Genomic DNA, 23615 nt, shown 5'->3' on the forward strand with positions numbered 1-23615 from the left:
TTTCCTAAAAATTGTATTAGTTGCTACAGCTAACACCTTGAATTCTCAGAATTACAGTGTTAAAGCAATCCAATTTGCATTATGCCTTTGATGATATTTGCCTAGTTGAGTTCCTCTCCATTTGAACAGTATTAAAAATTGGTATTTTTCCTTTCAATGTTTTCAAGCATTAATATTTAAAGAATTTCCTCATTTGAGCTTTGTTCACTGGTAAGTGACTGAAGTCAAACTGAGCTAGAAGGATTTTTTAAACAACCTTGCTGGAGTAAAAAAAAAAAAGGCTTTTCTTTCCAACTTAATTATGTGTATTTAAAGCTCCAGTAGAGCTGATAATGTTGTTTAAAAATTTCTCTCTATCAAGGAAGCTATAAATGTAGCCTGAATTGTTGCAATGGAAGGGACTCCTGAAGAGCTCGTACTTTCCTTCTTTACCTGAACTTTAGTGTTGGGTATTTTGATGATTTAGAAGTTTACCCTCTATGGCTACATGAATTGCCCTAAAAAAGCTGTAACATGGAATGCAGACAACAGAATTTCAGCTCTATTCTTCATCTTTTCTGTGCTTATATTTATAACTCATTCACAAGAAACACCTTATTACTTAAACATACTAACTTGTCTGAATCTGGAGTAATTGTAGGTACATGGTACCCCCCTGATGCAAGTCATTTGACCATGCCACCTCTCAAACTGCAGCCCAAGGAAGCCTGAGCTGAGGAGCTGAGGATTTTATGAGCTCACATCCACCCACAGAAAGCTGCCCTGCAATGAAGTGGCATTAGCCCTGTTCTCATTTATATTTAGAAAGGGGCAAAGAAGAGTTTCATTACCCACACAGAATGTGCAGCAGGAAGCTGGTACCCACCTCCCTCCTCACAGCCCCCATACTCAGCTGTCCCTCCACAGTAGTGCCCACAGAGAGCTGTACACAGCAGTAAGAGTATGGAGTTACCTCCCTACCTTCAAATAGGTGCTACAGAATTAAAGTCTACCTAAGAGTATTCATGTTCTGTTTCATGCCTGAGGGCCTTTTCCCTCTCCAAATACACATGAGCTTTCTGTGACATCTAATCCCCACTCCTCAGAGTCTGGAGTTAAAATAAACTGTGCACTGTTACACTATGCTGCTCATAGCCAACAACTAATGGGTCTCTCAAAATTGGCTGCTTCAGTCTTTAGCACAGATTTTTTCTTAGCCTGGCTGGAGAATACCAGTTCAGGGGTAAGATACTGCTGAGACCATTACTGAGATTGCATTTGGAGAACTGCAATGTGAGCCAAATACCGAGAAAAAAAAATAAATTCATTAAACTCCAAAGCCCATAATAACAACAATGAAAGGCTTCAACAGCCAGGAGGATGATGGATGCCTAGACAGATATTCATCAATACAATCATAAAAAGAAATTGCCTACCTGTAAGGAGAATATGGGTCAAAGCAGGTCTTGGTGACTTCTGTTATCTCTGGGTTGCAGCACTCCCCCCCATCGAAGTTGTACCTCTCGTAATTACAATCCATGTCACACACCCCGTTCTGCTTCTTCTTGTTGAAGAGCGCGTGGCGGACGTGCCGGCAGTCGCCGCCGTCGTAGCCCGTCAGGGTGTGGTTGCACTCGGGGTCACAGTTCTCATCCCCAATCTTGCTGATGTCGCAGTTGGCCAGGATGAGCCGGTGGCGAAGGGAAGAATTCTTCACCTCCAGCACCTCCAGCTCCCAGGTGATGTTGTAGCGGCTGAAAGCCTCGTTCAGGTGCTGGTGCTGGAACTCGATCTGCTGCTGGCTGACCGTGGGGTTCTGGTGTTGGTCGTCGTACAGATTCACCACGCGGTAGCGCACGGTTTTGTTGCGGCGGAACCTGGGCAGTTTGTTGTAGCTGGCGATGACGTCCGTGTTGTCACACACCGTCTGCCCGCAGAGAGGAGGCTCCAGGCTGGTGTCCAGCAAATAGCCGTGGTGGTAGCTGAACTTGGTCTGAGGGCTGCTGCCATCCTTCATGGGAGACCAGGTGCTTTTCACATTCAGTAAACTGTCTTGAAGAACGAGCTGAGGTAGGGGTGTGTCTTGCCTGTGAACCGCCTGCTCCATGTCCGACAAGATCTCCTTTTGAGACCGGGCTGTCCTCCAGAGGCTGAAGTGCTCCATGTAACCCCGATAGTTCTGGTTCAGGGCGTTTCCTCCCAGCATGAGCACCTTGCACTTCAAGGTCAGCAGACTGAAGATGCTGCCCACTTGCTCTCCGCTCGTGGCCACCTGGGCACCGTTGACGTAGAGTCTCATCAGGCGCCCGTCGTAGGTGGCAGCCAGGTGCACCCACTGGTTGGGGAGGTAGCTGCGGTGTGCTGCAATGGTGGTGACTTTGCGAGCACGGTCCGTCTTCAGCGAGAAGAAATAGCGGGGGTCTCTGTTCCCCTGGTCACTGACGGTGTTAATCCCCAGGACCCAGCCTCGGTCACGGGAGGTGTAAGAACATTTGTCATACAGTCCTATGTGCCCCCAAAAGAGAAATAGGAATAAATAAGAATGACAGAATGAAGGCGTTACTCTTTAAATTGTGTAAATATATCTCTCTAAACGTATATACACACACTCACCTACATCTGTTAGATAGTTAGTGCACAAGGAAGACTTTAAATCATCTAGTGCACCATTGTGGGAGGTCATGTCAAGGCTTCCTATTAAAGGTAAAGATTTGCCAGTGGCGTGTACAAATGGGATTCCCTTTTCCTGACCAAAGTCCAAAACTTTCCTACAAATTCCTATCAGCAAAACGTTGGACTGTGCATTTGGTTCTTCCCTTCCCTCAAGTCATTCATCAGTGGTTAAAAACAAAAACAGTCTTGAGAACCAATCCCTGCTGATGTCACTCATCCTTCATACCCCTGAACCATATGTCTAATAAGGTCCAGAAGGAAAATAAATACAAAATCTAAATTCTGCACACTTTGAGAAGCACTGAGCAGCTGCACTCACCTTGGTAAGTTCAAGCATGCAAATCCTACAGAGTGTGAATGGGATGTGTTCGGGCTGCCTTCAAAGTCATACCCAACAAAAGCCAGTAGGCACATGGCATACACTGGTATACACCACACTGGGGAAGGGCAAGAAGTCCACATAGATGGACATCCCCAGAAAGATGGACATTCAGAAAGGTTCCTGCCCCCTCAGAGGCACACTTCCTCACAACTCAATGCACCATGGGAAGATTTCTCTCCCAAAGGGTAGATCCATACTTAGAGCTCTCTCACCCAGCCCTCAGACAGCTCCAAGCAGTGGACAGAGCCCACTCCTCCCCAGTTTGGGACACAAGGCTCAGCAAGTTAAAGACAGACATTTCCATCCTTCAGTCCTCAAAGGCCAAGCGCTGTAGGGACACCCCTCACCAAAAACAAAATCATTGGAGCTTTCAGCACCAAATGGCCTTTCTACTATCAGCACATAGAAAACAATCCTTCCCCAGAGCCTCCACTTCCAAAAGCCTAAAGGAAAATCATAAATCTCTGACAGTTCAGTCCTCGTGAAAAGACTAAATATCCCCTTACCTCACCCCTGCACCCTCACCCTCCCCTCACTACAACCAAATAACATCTTCTGCTTCTGACTAAGTTGCTCAAGAGCCATCTGTTAACAATCACTCATTAACAGTGCAGTCTTGTCTAGTATCAACAGAGCAAAGGTTACAGGAGCATTCACTGTATTTTTCCTCCCCTCTCCCAGCACCCACCTTCCCCCCTTCTCCTCACACCCTGCCCCTCTCCACCTCCTCCCCCTGTAAAAAAAACTCTTCTGATGGGAAAGTTAAAAACATTTAAACGGGCCTTTTTTCTGCACGCTGGTATTTTGCTAGGGATTCTGAGCTCCCCCTTTTCCTGTTTCCTTTGGAAGAGAGATCCCAGAGTTCGGAAGGTAATGTGTTTATTCATCTGTAGGGTGCACTCAGTTCAAAACCTTTTCAAGACCAGCTTCTGGTTTATACTGCTACTTCTGATCATGAGAAAGGAGAGGAGGAGAACCAGGCAAGAAAAAAACAAATGTGCTAAAAAAAAATGACATTTGCTGGGATGGGTATTTACCCGAGGAACTTGTGATACGAGAGCCAAAGCTACCAATAACCTTCTGGAATCTGTTTTTGAAGCATTTTTAAGTTTTTCTTTAGGAAATAAATGCTTTTGCATAGCATTAATTTTCAGATGGATGAGAGCCCATAAAAGTCTGTATTTTTATGCATCTCAAATGAAGGTATTGTCCAGTGATAGTGGGTGGATAATACTGCAGTGAATAAAAAGACAGCTGGCAAGAAAAGTCCCTCTCCCAAATAAGTCATAAAAATCTCAGCTTATTGTAATAAGACCATTAGAGCTGATCAGGCATTTTGTAAGAGAGTTTTTGCCTGCCAGGAAATGCCAGCATGGTGAAAGAAGAAAAAGTGATGCAGAAATGGGCTTGTCCCAACAAACCCCTCTGAGAATCTGCATGTCTTCAACATGGCCAGGGGAACCCCAGGGACTCCCTGGGCTGTTTAGACTGAGGCACAGAAGGACAACTCATCCCTGCCACAATTCCCACCATCTCCAGCCTCATTTGCCACCTCCAGTGACCAAATCCTCCAGGTCTGAGGATCACAAAGCAGCTGCACACACATAAGCAGCTCCACCTGTTTCTTCAAGCATCCAAGATCCCCATGGTTGGATGGACAGCTGGAAGTCCTGGAACAGGCCTCCAGTTCCAGGAAAGTCCACCACACAGTTTTTAAAGGTCAAGAGTTTTTGCTCTTTACATTGACCAGGGCTAGAAATATTCCCCCAAAGAACTGAAATTATTGTGGGGTGGAAAGCCAGTTTCCCAGGCAGCATTTAAAGAATATCTTCCTCTCCCTGAAGTGCTGCCTGATGCTGGTGATTGACCTCAGCTGAGCATGAGGAGCTGCTGGAGGAATACTACAGAATAGTAGCAATCCTCCCTTGCCTTTGAGCCTTTAAACCCTGATGTGATGCAACGTGTCTTGAGTTGGGCTCAAACAGCTGCCATCAATTCAAGATTTACAGGGAGCCAAAGAAGGACAGGAAAAGAAAAAAACCCAGTGACAATAGGGACACCACTGAACACACCAGTATGAAAGCTGATGAACTAAAACACTCTACTATTCCAGTTCCTTGCATTTTCTGCTTTAGGGCAAAGGTCATTGCTGAATCCTTATGCCACGTACAGTATTATTTTCTCAAACTTTTACTATTGCAGACTCCAACTCTTGATGAAAAGATGGATTGAGCACAAGCCTTTCAGCAGCAAGAGTTTGTTTTATTCTTAAGAGAAATGAAAAAATTTAGAAAAAGGGACAAGAAACCCACACTCCCTTGTGCTGGGATAAGAAACCCAACTCCCTTGCAAGTTGTACCAGTTCCTTATGACCCTCTTTTGCTTGACTGCTTCACCTATTTTTCCCAATCCTTCCCTTTACTTTTGGCTTTGGACTGAGGATCCTCCGGCTAAGGGAGTGTCACTTTTCCGTTTTGTCCCCAGCACAATGAAACTAATTTCAGCTGGGACACTGGATGTCATAATAAAAGAATTTATTACTTCTTCTATGACAACTAATAAGGGCAAAGCCATTGGAAGAGGGACATGTGAAATAATTGCCAGAACTTCTGAAAACTGAATAATTTGATGTTTTCACAATTTATTTCAATTTAGTAAAAGGTTCCATAGCCGTGAGTTATTTCTCAGACATAATTAAGAACATTTTAAACAAGAAGAGGCCTCTTTTACCCCAAACAAGGCTGGTTTTGAGCAAAATCACCCCACATAATGGTTGACACTCCAAATTTCAAGTCAGCTGTGACCACAACCAACATTTACATGAGAAATGTACAGAGTTTAAATTCTCATTTACACTGAGAATTCTTTACAATAATGCAGTAAAGGACATTTTTAGCTACTTAATATCTCTTTACCAACCAAAGAGGCCTCATGGTAAATGAGACACAGCCAATGACTGAAAAACCACAATTTGGCGAATGTGCCTGAAGTTTCTGAGCCAAGAAATGGTGTGAAATAAAACTGATGTTTGTTTTCCCCACAGAAATTAGATTAAAAAAATATGTACAAGTTTCATACAGCAGCAAACAGTTTTCTTCACTTCTGCTTGCCCTGAGTTGCTAGAAAGGGATGGAGCTCCAGCTGAGGAGAACACTGACAGCCCTTCTTACTCCTCAGTCTGAATGATTTTTTCCTTCTAAAGCTCTTGTTCCTGAAGCCCAAGGGATTGAAATGGAATTTTGTATTTAATTAAAAAGAAAAAAAAAAAGAAGAGGTGCTAGTTCAGCTTTCCAGCAAGAGGCTCTGGAAGCCTCCCTTCCCCACAAAGGAGTGAGTCACTTCTTGGAGGACTTTGGAGAAGTGCACAAACAGAGGAAGATGCCACATTCCTTTATGCTTGGCCAGAGACAGACTTCAATGGCCCACAAGGCTTCTTCCAGTCCTATGATGTTTGTCTCTTATAGGAAAAGTAAATTCCTAGGCATCAAAAGAGTGGGGAAAGCTGGATAATTCAACTCCAGCAGCTCAAAGCCAAAAGCCAAACATGAGAAAAGGAAAATGAGAAAGACAGTCTCCTTCTTTCCTTTTACAAGCAAAACCTCAGTTCTTTGGCTGCTGACCCACAATAGATGCACCATCACTGTCCATCTGACCTCTTCCAGGACCCCCTAACCAACACCAGCATTTATGACCCACTTTGTTTTCAGGACTTTTCTGGGGATTTAAATAAAGCCACATCCTTACATGGGCTCTGGGCTTCTACTGGGAAGGGTTTGGCAGCATGAGCACAGCATGGAACATCAGCTGCTGAACTTGTGGGAGACAGCCCTGGGTGAGGACAGCAGGCATTGCTGTAACTGGGATGGGAGCAGAGGAACAGGAACTCACAGCTGGAGGCTGCTGGAGCCAGAGCAGCCCTCTGTGGGCAGAGTTTGACAGAAGAGAGGCTGGAGTAGCCCATCCAAGCTGCTGTAACCCACTGTAATGCTATAAATAACATCCTCCAGGGCCTCCTTCTCTCACTTCAGTGCCATTTCTTATGGCTGGATAACAGCAATCTTTGCAGCAACCAACCCAGCCATAGAACAAATGAAGAATTTCATTCTTCACGCAGGAAAAGTTTCCTCTCTTAGCTGAGCAATGAGAAGTGGGGGGAGAGTGAGAGGGGGAAAGGCAAAAGGAAAAGTAAAAAAACCAAAAAACCTTGTTATGGTTTCATTTCCAGGAGGGTGAGTTGGGGGAAGGCGAAAAGGGAGCTCAGTTTGACTTTGAACACATCAGGTGCTGCGGAGCCGTCAGAGCCACGCAAGGCAGAACAGAAAACAGCGCCCTGCACTTCTGAAAGTTGGCCGTGCCTGTTTTGCTGGGAGACTCCAACCAGAGGTGACAGGACTCAGTTATGAAAGGGGAATTTAGGTCAACAATCAAAGCTGCAGTCAGGGGGCCCAAGAACAGGGAGCTAAAGGTTGGGGCTGTTTTTTTCTTTAGCACGCTTTAATCGTTCAGTATCAAAGCGCAGAAGAACGCTTGAAAGAGCAAATATTCTACAGGAACCTATAGAAAGCTTTTATCTGTCCAGAGGAAAATAATTAAAACCGACAGATTTGGGTTAAGTATCCCCATGTTCCATGCAATTGGATAAGTCAGTGAAGATCCACTGGAGCAGTTCTTGAGTTCTGCACTGGATATTTCATGGTGTGATGTTGAACCCAATATAGTTTTACAAAGGGGAAAAATAATCTCTCCTTTCCTTTGCTGTGCTTCCCCCAGCCCCACTTCCTTCCACAACAGTTAAATAATTCAAAGTCCAGAGTACTTAAGGCAACATCTCTGTCTATACCATTTCCAACACAGCTAAGAGGCCTCCTGAGGTCACCCCCTGAGACAAGGAACGGTTCAAGAAAACCACCTAAGGCTTGCTCAGGTGGCAATGTACTACTTAAAGAGCCAAAAAGGGGATGTTTGCTGCTGCTATCAATCTAGCTGAATTCACACCAGGCTTTATCCTTTACAAGCTATGCCAGAGGATTCAGACCTGACAGAGAAGGACAGAGTTCTTTTTGTTCTGCTGTGAAAGACAAGAACTTCATCGTGTAGAAATGCAGAGTCTAATACAGCCATGCCTAATTAACATTGAGAATTTAGCCCCAGGCTCTTTAAAATCAAAATCTTTATATCGGTGTAATTTAGCATCAAATTAAGCATACATTGTGTACTGTTTCTCAAATTCCCAGTCACTCATTTGCTCAATGAGATACCTTGAAGTCTGAAAACAGGGAGGTGAGAGCAACTACAGCAGCAAGACGTGAATTTATAGTGGCTGGTTAGTTATGAACATTACATAAATCCTTCCCTGTTGATAACAAAATCATGTGGGCTGCAAGAGAGCAGCCACTGGCATGGACAATCATATTAGTGACACTCCAGTGAGCCTATTGTGGGAATACACCCGCTAACAGTATAGAAGAGCTTACTGCAAATACATCTGGTAGGCTGGGCTTAGCGAGAAATTACAGGTTGTGAGGGTTTTGAGGTGTAAGTGAACACACAGCACAGGGCAGAGAAGGAGCTGAGTCCTTGCAGTGTTATAACAAGGCCAGCCCAGGGCTGGGTATGGCTTTTCCAAGGGCTCCTTCATCTACAGCCTCAGCGTAAACAAGGGTCAGTGGGAAGGTTTGCTCCTTATCTAGATCTCCTTAAGCATTTCACAATAAAGCTGCAGGACCAGTGGAGACTGGTGCTTCATGAATAAACTGTTTATGATCTAATAGCCAGCTTTAGGCAGCCTTTTAGATGGACAGAAAAATGCACATCCTTCACAAGGGTCAAACTTCAGTCCTCCCTACAAAGTCTGGGATCAGAGGAACATTCCAGACAAGACAAAGGATATTGTAATACCTGCAAAAATATTTATTTCTCCTGCCTTGTTCTGAGAAACAACTGGACGTTTTTGGATGAAGCTTGGAAAACCAGTTTGTATCCATGTTATTAAAGATGATTTTAACACACACAGCTATAGGAACAATGCAAATAGTAGAGACAGGCTTCTCTTGGATCCTGCTTCAAGTCAGACTCTGATGTTTCATCAGGGAACCACTGCTTTATGTCACAAATATGGGAGGCTTTGCATCCAGCTTGATTCAGACAAGAATTCAGGATTTTGGACACTCTAGTGTTGCCTTATTAAAAAGTTGAGTTTAGTGTTTATGAAAACCCAGATAACTTTTAAGTATCAGAATGGAAAGCACTCAGTAAGTTTGTTGGTTTGGCTGAAAGGGATCATCACACACCTCTGAACTTCCAAGCTTATCTCTGCTCACTGCCCAGCAGAACCAGATTACAAATTAACCCTCCCATTGTCCCTGAGGCAGCTGATTCACCTCCAGAGAAACCCAGCATTAACACCATTCCCACTTGAAAGGCAGGTGTTGCAAAACACATGGATACACATCAGGAGGAATGCATGGAAACCATTCATCTTTCACAGACACAGGCACAGCACACACAAACCTGAGAAAAAGGACACAAAGATAAAGGCACAGCAGCAGAAGGGTCACTGGACTCACACAGATTAAGGTATCCAGGAATGTTTGGTGGAACACAAGTCACCTCTGCTTCCACATCTCCTCTTCCTCCCTGTGCTGTTTGCCAAACACTGATTAGTTACCAAAGCTCTACCGAGAAATTTACTCTTGCTCACACTGAGTGGCTTTCCTCCCCTTTGTAAGAGTTAATGCTTGAGAGCAACCACAGAGTATCTTCTGTGGAAAGAACAGACACGTAATACCATAACTTCCAGGCAATCTAAATGATAAAGAGATATTCCTGGGCTCCTTTTAGAAAACAGCAGAGAGAATTGATCATAAACTGGGTCAAGATAGGTCAGCATACCTCAGAGCAGATCAGATGGCCAGAGCATCCCAGGAGGAAATATCCTCCTGGAAGGATTATTAGGGGCACATCTGTGCCATCAGATGACCGTGCACAATACCCATCAGCTCACGGGGAGTTCAATATGGCATTTCCTTTCAAAATGTGCTTTGTGTCTGACAAGCAGTGCAAGTCAATCAGCTGTGGCAGCGCCCGAGCCCGGAGCGGGGCTGGAAACGCGCCTGACACGCTGCCCTGGACGGCCACAAACACAGGGCCGGGAGAACTGGATCCCTGCACACGAGGTGCCTTGTGGTGCTGATCAAAACACACAGCCAGGATTAAAGGGGGGACAACAACATGGCTTGTTTTGCCTTTTAGAATTCCCTTGTCTCTGACCTTTACGGCAGCTTTAGGGCAGCGCTGGAACCAGCTGAGCAGTTACTACTCCCAGCTGCAGGCAGGAGAGCTTTTACACCATTGCACAATGCGTGTGTGTTTGCAGGGGGGAGGTTAGGGCTGGAGAACAAAGGAGGAAATCTAGTGGCACCTAAATCAAACATTATGATCAATGAGGGAGTGGGAAGAGAACCTGGGGAGCAGGGACAACCTTACAACCTTTCCAGGATCAGACAGATGGCCAACATCCACATTATTACAGAAACAAAACAAAAACAAAAAATTCCATGAATGCAAACTAGGGCACCCTGCGAGGAGACTGTAAAAATCACATCATGATAGCTTAGACTTGTCTTTGTAATTGAGGGGCATTTCCACATGAAACAGTTCTAGTTATTTAATTGGATTTTGAGAACATTCTTGGGCAGACACTTTGTGAGTGCAAAACTGAGTAGTTCCAGTGCATTTATGCTGATTTATACCTTGCAAGGACTTTGCCTTGTGAAAATTAAATATCTTATTGTAAAAAATATCTTAGATCTTACCCAGACTCAAATATCTTATTGTATCTGGCTTTCCCATATGACTGCATCTTTCCTGTACTAATAGAAACAACTGAGGCATTTATCAACCTTCAAAGAACTGACTCCAAAACAATCCACAGAGGAGGAGGCTGCAATAGCAGTGGGGAGAAGGGAGCTGATCCTGCCTGTTTTCTGCTGTCGCTTATGAAAGGGATCTGGGCCTTCACTAATCCTGACTATTTCATGCCTCAAATTCCCTGCTCCATGCTTGCACACAAGTTCCAAACCCATACACAAACCACAGAGATATTTCTGCTTTCTAGGAAACGTCCTACTGAAAAAAAACCTGCCTCTCTAACATGATATAACTATTATAGTATGCATTCCAGATAGGCTGGAGTCACCACATACTAACCTAAGTATAGAATTTTAGAGCTTTATTATTCTGCTCGGTTTGAATCCAATTTCATTTGTTTTGGTATGATTTTCCTCCTGGAAATACCTGAGCCTGTATTTCTGCTCTACAAATACCAGTGATCACTTGATCTGTGAGCACAAATAAATAGACATCTAAAAGCAAATTCTCACACAGATACTCATGATGTCTTAGAAGTGCACAGAAACAAATTCACACCTATTAAACCGAAGACTATAGCTGTGAAAATTCAAACTTTAGTTCTTAAAGGACAAGATGGGACAGCGATGGGCAAACCTCCAAAAGGTCACAATTCTGCTTCGCTTTCCATAAGTGTTGCCAAAGCTAAATCCTTCTCGAAAGTAATTGACCTTCTCAAGTCTGCAGAACCGGGAGAAAAATGTAAAAGAAACAAGCTACCTTGGAAGATTTTTGGCAATTCTTGTATTTAGCTGAGCAGCAGGAAATATCATATGTCCAACCTTTCTTGTGTTATTTCAGCCCTTCTACTTCTGGTTAAATTTGGAAGCAGAGCAGTGAAGACTAACAAAATTCCATGTACAGGCACGATTTTCTCTGTGCAGGGGCCTATATATACATGTGCACATGGCTTGGAGGGAGCAGACTGGGGCATTTGGAGCACTTGGCTTAAATTTGAGTTTTGCAGAACAGTCTCCAGCTGGGGATGGCTCAGATGAAATTAAATCCTGTCTCAGAACACTAATTAGCTTCAACAGGGTTTTGGTCAATGTTTGCAACTCAGCTAAAGCCTCAGGAATAGGTCATTCCAGCATCCTGCATCCCTTGAACTGGTGCTCTGCCCTGAGCGTGAGGCAGACCACCCAGCAAGGGGATGACAAGTTAAAGTCATCCCCAAGTTATTCTCTGCTTTCTCATCCACTTTGTTTTTAAGGGTCTGCTGTGTTGGCTTCACATTCCTGGCATTGTCAATGGTCCCCCTTCCAGAGGGAAACCTTAATTTTTGCTCCCCCAAGTTGATTCTGGAGGCAAACTCTTGGCATCATTGAGGTCAACAATAAAGCTCTTAGAAACCTCAATGAGAATATTTCAGTCATGTTTTTCAGGTGGTTTTCAGACAGTGCACTGGACTGTTTATAGGGGAGAAGTCAAGTCATTGCTCACCTATTGGAAAAAGGTGATAATATCTAAACAGCATTAAAAATCCCATATGGAACAGAGCCTTACAATTCAACTGCAGTGATGGTGAGGAAACACTACAATGAGCTGGAATCATTGTGGTGATCAGAAATAGCCTACCAGTGCCAAGGATAGCCTACAGAAATTAAAAAGAGAGAAATTAAAATATTTGAAATTAGTATCTTAGTGCTGCTTGTGCTTTACTGTTAGCTTCAATCATTTTTCCAGTAATAGCAAAAGAACCTCAGAATATTCTGACATTAGAAGTTCTTAGACACAATATGGGTGATCACAGAATTAATTCCTCTTTAAAGACCTTGCAGTTTGGAAAAACAATTAGTTCTATATTGAAAGCTATGGTGACAGATATTCCACCAACTCTGCTCAGAAAGGTTTTTCAATTACTGACTACTCTCAAGGCTAAAACACTGCTAAAATACTCTCTTCTAAAGTTGCTTCGTCTCCACTGGATCCACTGGATTTACTTATGTCCTCTAGTATTCATTTCCAACCCATAATTATCAGTTTAATATTCCCAAAACACTCATTTCAAGATCATGGTGATCAAGTCACTTCCTAATCTTCTTGAGTCCAACACTTCAAGACTTGTTACAAATCATATAATTATTGTCATTGCTAATTGTTTTCTCTCTAAATCCTCTTCCATACAACATCCTTCTTAAACTGTAGGCATCAGAATGGGACAAAGTGCTTTGGCAACAGCCACTCCAGTGTCATTACAGGGGTAACACAACCTCCCCAGTCCTGTTCAATATCTCCTTGTTTACCCAGCCAACAATGACTCCAAACCTTTGGCCACAGCCCCACATTGGCAGCTCACATTTACATGCTTTATCTATTCCAACAGGCAGTTGCTGCTCCACATTCAGCTTCCAGGTGAAAGATCCTTTCCTCCCATCCATCCTTTGTGTGTGACCTGCTGCCCCTCTCTCTATATGAATGACTTCACATTTGGCTTTACTCTAATGCATAGTTTTCATGTTGTCAGCTTTTGAAAACACCCAACTGAGAGTCCTGTTTTGGTCATTGTTTACCACTCCCTGCACTCTGCAACATCTGCAAATTTTATCAGCACTGATTTTGTTTCCTTGCAGGTTGTTGACAGAAAATATTAACTAGTAAAGAGCCAAGATTGCATTGTGCTGAATAGGAGGGAATGTGGCCAGAGTCACACTGTTCAGGCAATGGCTCTGTTTTTCAGCGAGGGAAAATAAATACCTGTGATACTCACGAATACGAGCTTACACAAGTCAAGAGAAAAAAGATGGGACAAATAGATAAGTAGGAGATTGGCAAGATGTGCCCCCTTTCTGTCTTTCTGTCTCTTTGGCTTTCCACAACCTCAGTCTTCCCTTTACAGCAGCACAGGAACCCAGCACGACCCTGGCCAACAGGGCTTCTTGGCTGAGCATTCCAACCTGTTGGTGCAAAGGAGTGGCATTTGTCATTCACTGCTTCATTCATGAAGCATTAATGACATTTCCTCTTCCTTACAACAGCATCTCTCTGCAAGCTGCTGAGAGCCATCATCCCACCTTTGGAGATGGAAAGGACAGAGCTGAGGGCACCTCGCAGCAATTGCAGAGCAGCAACTAAAACCCCAAAGCAATTCCTGTGCACTTCCACTCTGCCACAGAACCAGCAGCTGGAATTAGCAGGAGAGGGAGTCTGCTTCTCTCACACAGGAGTTGCATCACTGCTGAAACAAACACCCTTTCTTTCTCCCCAAGCATCTAATTTATCGCTGAAGGAAATCTCTGTTCTCTTTCCGAAAGCACCAGCCAAGAAGGAACCTCTACCCCTTGCAACAGCCTCTGTTTTCTCCTCTGCCAACTGGTCTCTGTCCCTCCTTTCCTTACAGAACATCTTGTTGTAATGCCCTGCTAGAAAAATGTTCACATAAACCCGTGTGCCTGTTCCAGCTTGTCCTGTCACCAGTGTGTGACAAGTGTCAGAGAAACCCATAAAAGCCAGGCTGTTGGCCCGACAGGGCAAAGGACACCATGTGTTGAACACATTGACAGCTCTCAATAAATAACAGCCCTGCTGAACAGCTGGTTGGGTTGCTGGGGTTTGGAAGAATGTTGGCCACATTGCCTACTTGCGTGCATCCTCCTCGGTGAGGCACAGAAAATCCTGCGTGTGGGGAGAGGAAATACATCACTCCCAGATTATACCAAAGAGGAATAAAAAAAGAAAGTATCTGAACAGAAGTTAAAATCTCTACTCAAGTTTTGTGGCCAGTTTTGGACATATAGAAGTGCAATAGGTTGTTGGTTTGTTGATATAGGTGCAAAAGATGTTCCTCCTGAGGGAGTGGAGAGTTGGGCGGTGGTAGGAAGAGCTGTCCTAATCTCATTTCCTTCTTCCCTCTCCCATGGAATACATAACTCCCATTTCATTCAGGCTGAGCACTCTCAAGTCTGAGAGCACAGAAACTGTTCACAGAACAGTCTGGCCTTCACAGCGTGAGGCAAAATAAAAGGTTTTGGCAAAAAGAATTTTGCTTCTCTGCCTCTACCATCAATGTTTGAGGCTCAGAGAACAGTTTGGACCAACATTCAGACTCCTCCTGCTGCAAGGTCTCTTCCTCCAGGAGTGCAAGTGCTCCCAGCCCACCTTTGCTGCCAAATCCCAGCCCGGTAGAAACCTCTGGAGAAGAAACATGGCCCCTTGCTGTCTCATTTTGCCTCTGTGAGATGCAGCTGCTGTTTCTTCCCTCTCTGGCCTGTTCCATGGAGCCTGCAGGTGTTTGCAGATGGCCATTTCCCAGTAAAACTGGTGGTATGCCGATGTTTAAAACAAAATAAAATAAACCCCCCATGCTACAGCGTCCAGTTGAAGACCACTGCTGTTTGAGCGTTGCCTCTGCTGAGACACAGAATGTAAACAGTCTGTTTGATTAAACCATCCCTAGCAAGAGGACTGCGGGGAATTCCAGCCTTTCCCAGCAGAAGATCCTCTGCTCTTCAATAATTCAGAACTCCTCAAAGGGTAAGAATGAATTGCTCAACTTTCCTGCGAGGAGAAACTGTTGATAGTTATGCTGGAATTCTTGGAGGAAGCTCACCAGTATAAGCCAGGTCCATTTCCACCACTGCTCCACCCTGCTCCTTTATTTAACCTGCTCGCAGGCAAAGGCATTGTGCAACAATGGACAAACTCTGTCCATGCTGCAATGCAAAATGCTCACTTCTGATTTTCTTCCCCCCACTGGGATGGGAGGTGGAGAGACCACACTGGGGTAGCTTTACAGATAAGACCTGACAGAAAATATTTGTTCAGTAAGAGAAACTACTCTTAAAAAAATAAATAAAAACAGATAAGACTATTTTAAACCGTCCCATTTTAAGGTTTGGAGATTCTGCCAGCACTGGATACCTTCTGTAGTACACTTCTAAAACTTTGAGGCTCTTAGAACTAAAAGTGGGACCACAACTTCCACATCTATTATATCTGTAAAAGCTCCCTTAGCCCCAGATTCCAAACACACTCCTTATGGAAGAGAGGGAGCCTGGAGCAGTGACACGAGCCCTGCACTGACACCCCACCTCTGCCCAAGTGAAGAACCACGGCCCTGACCAGGCTGCCTCCCTTACTGCCAGAGCTTTCCTTCATCTGATGACCTTCCTGTGCATTTTGAGTGGCCAGAAAGATTTATTGAAGGATCCAATTATCTCCTGGAAGGACACAAACATCTAATCCACTCACCTTGTACCTGAGACCAAGGTGTAGCGCTAAAGACACAAACCAGGAGCAGCCACAAGAAAATGGACTATTTATTCAGTTGCCCCTGTGCTGTCAGAGATTTGTGAGACCTCTGGAACAAGCCAAAAAACATCCTGTGTTTTCCAGCTGCTGGCACCATTAGCATGCTTTGCTCATGCCCAGGATGACCAGTCCTGTGTTACCCACTCCCCTGGGTCCTGCTCACTCCTACCTCCTGAAGGGGTGGTTCTGTGAGAATGGTGTGCAACACCAGATGTACCATCAGCCCTGTGCTCAGACTATAGTGGACAATTATCCTTTGGGCTATTTTAGTCCTTTTACAGCCTTTGCGCAACTCAAGAGCAACAGTTTTGCCAGGAGCCAGAGTCTAGATTTTGATGTTAAAACAACAACAACAACAACAACAAAACAGACAGAATCAGTGGATTTACCAAGAAGAAAATCTACAGGGTTACTGCAGTCAACCTTCCTGCTTGGGGTTCCCAAATGCTGTCCGTGCTGATTTCAAAGCAAATTTAGACCACAGTTTTTTCCCCACTTCTTTTATATTTTCCACAACGATGGGAAAAGATGAGGAAGACACAGAGTTAGACAGGCAAACATCTCATCAAAGAAACTCCTATAAGCAGATGGAGGGTAGGAAACATCCAGCAACCCTGCTGGCTCCAACCCACAGCCAGGCCTGGGTGCGTGGTTGATTTTCACTAACTAACTTTTCTTCCCGTGAACTTCCTCTGAGGGTGTTTGTTTATAAACAGAGGAGGGAATATTATTGCTGGAGATGGGACAGTACGGGCGGGGGTGAAGGAGTTGAGGCCACAAGCCTGGAGAGCAGAGTTCAGGAGTGTTTGTTGCCGGAAACACAAAGGGCTCACTGTAACACTGGTACATGGCCCAGTTCCACAGCCTGCAGGGATTACGATATAGGTATATGCAGAAAATACTTCAAAAAGCAAAAAACAACCCTACATTGTACAAATGTTTCCCACTGCATCACCATAACCATTACACACCCAAATAAAACCACCGACAGCGGTGACGGTGGTTGGAGGCTGTTCTCCACAACATTCTCCTCTCAGCTGGGTCAGTTTCCCCATTGCATGCCCTCTGTCTGTGCCCCACATTCTACACACTCACAGGTCTGGAGCAGCCCCCCTCCCTGGTTTGCTCTCCAAAGGAGTTACTCTAGGTTTACATTGGTGTGTTCAACAGGAGAATCTGGCTTGTATTGCTCGCCCTTCCCTCTGCCAAGTATGTTTCAAAATTGTGTGTGTAATCCATTTAGTTAACATTTGCTTTTTCTCCCAGTACTCCTTTTCTCCCTGAACATCTCCATTCACGAGCTACAGCACAGGAGGCTTCCAATTCTTGTCTAGTTTACGCTGAAAATAATTCTCATTAAATTATCACTGGTGAAAGGTGCTGTTTTGACCTCCGAGAGGCTGCTCTGTTTATCCACAAGACAGATGACATGTAAGACAGTAGTAATGCAAGCTCCAGATTTCAACTTTAGCACCTCAGACTTTACAAGCACAGATGCTGCTGCATTCAGAACAAACTCCCGCAGATTGGATGTGCAGCCTCCCTGGTGATGCTCCTGACAGAAACACTGGCTGTGCCATCAGGGTGTGCACTGGGTGGGGATCCCTCCCCAAAAATCCCCTGGGGCCCCTTCTGCAACCTCTCACCTGGTCTGGATTTAACTGTGGGGTAAGATTTATGGAATTGCTTTTGTCCTTAATTTAATATACAGAGGCAGACTTTCAGCATTTCCTAAGAAGATAAGCAGTTACAACTTCAATGTTTTACAAGCCATTTCAGCAAGTCAATACAATAATCAATGTGCAGACGGATAAAAAATATCAAAGTATTCCAATTTAAATCGGAGTACTCTGAACTAAGGGGCTTTGCTGATATTTGTTTTTCTCTCCCATTGGGGGCTGCACACACTGTTCTATGTGAGAAATGCAATAATTTGTGTGGATTCAACCATCACCAGTGTGTCTTGTCTGGCTCAGAGATATGAATTCCAGACCATGTGATTTTCTGCCATCTCCAAAGAGCTCATGTCACAAATTCCAAGTGCCTTCTTCCCCCAGCCCCTGGGTTGTCACCAGCAGGATGTGACCTGGCAGGTGACAGACTCCATCACCACCACTGGCTCAGTACTGCCATCATCCACTGAAGAACCATCAACAGCTCCAAGGAAACATCCTACAGGAGTTAGGGCATGTGACTCCACATGGAGAACAATCTCAGCTGAGGAATAACCACCATCATCCCTAAAAAACAATAATAAAAAGTAACAGAAGGGCTGCTGGTGGGTTTGATTGCTGAATTTGTCACCAGCACACTGCCACATCCAGGACAAATCAGAGCATCCCTCCATTCCCCAATTTCCCTGATTTTAAGGGATGTGTTCTCTCACACCTGAGATTTATCGCCATCAGCAGCAGGAAGTTTTGTCGCAAGTTCAAGACTATAAAACCATAATCTTGCTGCAAAGATAAAGAAAAACAACAGCATAGGACACATTAGTACAGGATAAAAAAACTCCATTCAAAACTAAGTAACACTGGTAACAGCAAAGGCCTTTCCTCTCCATTTCATTCCCTGCCTTAAATAAAACAAACAAAATAATGGTGATAAAATCTGTTTCCTCAATCCAGTGGATGATCTTTGTGAATATGTTTCCAACACTAACAGCAGAGAACAGACAAGGAAGAGAACGAAGGAGGGAAGGAGCCTGCAGCTGATGCTCAGTGTCGGGAACGGGGCTGCTCTTCTCCCAATTCCATGACGACAGAAGACTCCTGGGAATCAGATGAGGGAGGGGGAAGATGGGTCAGAAGAGAGAAATCCATATGGGAAAGTGATTTAAAGCAAACAGAGAGACAATAAATTAGATAAGGAAAAGGAGGAAAAAACACGACAGAGGGGAGGAAGGAGAAGAGATAAAAAAGCCTTAAATATCACCCAAAAGGAAGACTCGAGAGCCCACCAGGCCCCAGGAGGTGCCCAGCACAGAACAGAGCGGTTTGTTTCTCTAACACAGCAATTCTTTTGCTTTCATGAGCTGGTATCATATCTCTCAGCTGCTGCTTCACCAGGCCAACTCCAGATGCTTCTCAGTTTCACTTCCCCCTCGCACCCTCTCTGCGCTTGCGAGCGCTCGCTCCTTGTTTGCGCACGGGGAGGATGGATATTAAACAGAACAATATCAATAATTCCCAGAAAATAGGCGAGCCCGTGAGCCTGGCTGAGCACACGAGCACACTGCCTGCTTATCCTGTGTTCCCACAGCGTTTCCAACAGCAGCTGGCCAAAGCCACCAATCTGTGGCCACCTTGGAGGGGACACCACCCTGCCGCGACACGGGCGATGGGAGAGGAGCAGGAAAGCAGAGACAGTGCACAGAGGGAAGGAGGGAAAGCAGGGGAATCAAGGACACCAGATAGAAGGGGAAAAACTGAGCCTTGGATGGTGATAAGAGAGGGTGGAGGGATTGGACGGGGATGTCGCACAATTACATCACCCTGCAGAACAGAAGATGGGAGAGTGGGTTTGGAATAGGGGAGATTTTAACGTTAAAAAAATAAAAAGGGTAAAAGAGAGGGGAAGAAAAAGAAGGAAGGTTGAAAGAGAGGCCAATTTGAGATTTGGAGTTTAGCAAAAGCAAATAAACATATCTCCTTCCTCTGATGTTAGGGCTTCACAGTTTTGCTTCTCTCATATCTAAAGCAAAAAAAGTCTGCAAAATAAAGGATATTGAAGCAAGGACCACAGACACATCCAGGCTGTAGAGAAAGGCTGTGGAAAACTCTCTGAAATCACAGCCTTTGCCACAGTCAGCCAAGCTCAATGGTATTTTTCATGATCTTGACCAGGTTTAGGATCAAGTCCATGCTTCCTGTGCAATCCAGCCCCATTCTGCCAAGGGATAATTGACCTGTATTCATATTTGTTCACTTTTAACTGAGATACACAATGTACCCTCACTTGGTGCTGCCAAACTTGTGGATGCTCAACAGTCCTCAAATTGTTCTGATCACTGTCAACGAGGATAGCAGAAAGCAAATTTCTGTGGTAAGATATTTCATTCCTGTCCTCTTTTTACCTCGCCTTTTTGAGTTCTGCTCTGCTCCTGCTCAGAGTAAGAGTACTTTAACTTCACGGATGGCTTTGGGGAGAGTAAACTTTATAATAGGCACTAACATCAAATCAAAGCAGTTTACAAGATGTGCCACTTGTGTCAGGATATGTGGGGAAATAAACAAGCTGCTCCTCCTTGATCATTGGAGTTTAAATGCTCTATTGATCTGGGAAGAAAATCAAAGGGGCTTTGGAAATGGTGTGTGTGTGTGCATGCATGCTCACAGCAGAGAAAATGAAGAGAAATGTGGAGGGACGGAGAAAATAGCACAACAATCAAGTATTCCTTCTCCACAGAAAGGTGAAATAAAATCAAGAATCATATCCAGATGTCAGCAACCCCCAGGTTGGGAAATGGGCACAGAGCAATTGAAGGGTGAGGTCAGGGAAAAGGTACATCTTCATCTTCAGAAACCTCTTTTTGGGAAAACAAAGAAATAAAATGCACAGCACAGCCACTGTGCCCAGAACAATGCACGAAGCAAATGCCCAGAACCCAGGCAATAGAAGAGTCCAATATATTTTACATTTATGAAATAGGAAGATTAATCTACACTGCCCATGTAAACAGTACTAGATGGAAAAATTGGTAGCATTGAGAGAGGAGGGTAAATGAAGAAAAAGATTATATTAGACTTGCTGATGCGCTTGAGAGAAAAAAAAACATAGAGATTTTGATCAAACAAGTATTTTCTGATGCATTTTCTCAATCATCTGCAATATAAGATGTGAAGAAGTAGAAACACAATCAAGCATTCATTCTTACTACAACTGTAGGGATGTAGGAACTGCCATACAGGCTAAGACCAGAGAAGGGTGGGAAATGTTTGATAAAATATTTTTCTCAGGAAAAGGGGAAATTAATCAAAACAGACTATCTGTGGGAAAGGATCAGTTTTGGCAAATATTCCAACTTAAAATTTCAATAGAAGTTTCGTAACTGTCAAAACACCTGATTCATTTTAAGTCTCTGAAAATAACAAAGCTGATACCTTTTACCAGTCAATGTTTTTCTTTCTCATACTTAACAGTTTTCTCAACCAATGTTTTGGATTTTAGGTACTTAAGATGTTGTCGATCTGTCCTTCTCTTTTCCTGTCTTGCATTAAAATGGTGACTCCCAGTCTTAGCTAAAGAGCTTTGGTTTATAGTAGAGCACTGGGAAATCTTCAGTGGCCTGTGCTATATCAGAACCTACAAAGTGGATTTTCTGTGAATGTTTGGACTAATTATCTGCTGTTATAGCCCTGACACTGCAGGGGACTGAGTTTGGCAACCCAGGTGGTCCCTCCTCTGCTTCTGCTCCTGTAATTTCTACTGGGGAAAAGAAAAGAGGAGGAAAAAGCAACAGATAAAATTAGAAGCAAAACTATTACATGGGAGCATTTCAGTTGACCCCAGTTATGGAAGGGTTTATTTTTGTTTTTTCAATATGTCTTTTTGAAAAAAGACACTATACTTTAGCTCTTTTTTTTTTTCCTGGCTCAGGCCAGCATGAAAACTCAATGTGAAAGCACTTGGCTAATCCTGAGGCCTTGAGAGCACCTAAAACCTGTTGGTTCTGCAACATTTTTCCATAAAATGTTTTGGGTTGGAAGGGACATTTTAAAAGCCATCTCGTTCCACCCCTGCCATGGCAGGGACACCTCCCACTGTCCCAGGTGCTCCCAGCCCTGTCCAGCCTGGCCTTGGGCACTGCCAGGGATCCAGGGGCAGCCCCAGCTGCTCTGGGCACCCTGTGCCAGGGCCTGCCCACCCTCACAGGGAACAATTCCTTCCTAAGATCCAATCCAAACCTGTTCTCTTTCAGTGTGAAGCCATTCCCTCTTGCCCTGGCACTCCAGGCCTTTGTCAGAAGTCCCTGTCCAGCTCTCTTGTGCCTCTCCAGGCCCTGCAAGGCCACACTGAGGTCCCCCCAAAGCTTCTCCTGTCCAGGTGAACAATCCCAGCTGTCCCAGCCTCTCCTCCCAGCAGAGCTGCTCCATCCTCTGATCCCCCTGGAGCCTCCTCTGGATCTCTGCAGCAGCTCCAGCTCCTCCCTGAGCTGGGCCAGGGCTGGGGCAGCTCTGCAGGTGAGGTCTCACCTGAGCCCAGGGCACAGGGGCACAATCCCCCCTGCCCTGCTGCCCAGACTCCTCCTGATACACCCCAGGACACAATTGGCTTCCTGGGCTGCCAGGGCACAAAACACTTTTGAATTAAAGGTGCTCCTGGATGCATTGTGGCTTCACCTCTCTTGTGACAGACCCATGTCCTGGCAGAGCCAGACCCAGGCTCCAAGGAAGGCATTTCTGCACCAAAACTCCCTGCTCTCCTCAGCTGGCTGCCCATAAGTGACCAGCGAGGTGTCCACTGGCACTTGGATCCTTGCTGGGCAATGTGCTCAGCCAAGGACCTCTCCCACCCTTGGCAAAGGTGGGTGCACTCAAAGACCATGGAGCTGCATCAGCAAACACCTGGGTCAGCTGTGCAAGCAATAACCTGCCCAGTTCAGCACTGGAAAGTGGCCCCTACCTGTGTGGAGGGTCTGGGTTAGGGTTCCCAGGGAGCCAGTGTCACAGACATCTTTTATGGAAAAATCCTTTCCTTAGGATTTTTCCTCCTGAGAAGCTGAGAGGCCTCAGGAACAAAATGCAAACAATGGTTATCTGCTGCTGTGGAATGCAACAGGTGGATCTGTGATTGGTCTCATGTGGTTGTTTCTAATTAATGGCCAATCACAGTCAGCTGGCTCGGACTCTCTGTCCAAGCCACAAACCTTTGTTATCATTTTTTCTTATTCTATTCTTAGCTAGCCTTCTGGTGAAATCCTTTCTTCTATTCTTTTAGTATAGTTTTAATATAATCTATATCATAAAATAATAAATCAAACCTTCTGAAACATGGAGTCAGATCCTCGTCTCTTTCCTCATCCTCAGACCCCTGTGAACACGGTCACAGAGCCAGCATCAGTGAGCCCCTCTGGGATTTGGGATTTTAGCTCATCCCTCCCCATGCCACATGTGGATGGGGCTGGCAGGGGCCACCTGTGCTCAGTGCAGCCACAGTCTCAGCACCCCTGGGTCACCTACAACCCCTCCTGGCATGGTGGGGTGGGAGTGGGGGCCCGGAGAGCAGCTCCAGCCCAATTCCCAGTGTGCTCCAACCCCGCCCAGCGCTGGCTGTGGCCATGGCTTTGCGTGCCAAGGCTCTCCAAGGGCTTCCCCTCGCCCTCAGCAGCGAGCCTGCCCTGCACAGCTCTGCTCTGTGCTCCTCCAGACATCCCCAGCAGTCCCTGAGGACAGCCCTGCTCCTGCTCTCTCTCCAAACACCA

General features: G+C 45.0%; 1 protein-coding gene across 1 annotated transcript in view; it reads right to left on the reverse strand.

Moving 5' to 3' along the window:
• The window catches only part of PAPPA (pappalysin 1), a 178809-nt gene that overhangs the window by 149520 nt on the left and 5674 nt on the right, over positions 1-23615 (reverse strand). Inside the window, exon 2 of the mRNA XM_030961226.1 lies at positions 1416-2484. Coding sequence (XP_030817086.1) covers positions 1416-2484 — 1069 coding nt within the window. The remainder of the gene's footprint in view (positions 1-1415; positions 2485-23615) is intronic.

The sequence above is a fragment of the Camarhynchus parvulus genome, chromosome 17 (assembly GCF_901933205.1).
Source record: "Camarhynchus parvulus chromosome 17, STF_HiC, whole genome shotgun sequence".
NCBI classification, from domain to species: Eukaryota; Metazoa; Chordata; class Aves; order Passeriformes; family Thraupidae; genus Camarhynchus; species Camarhynchus parvulus.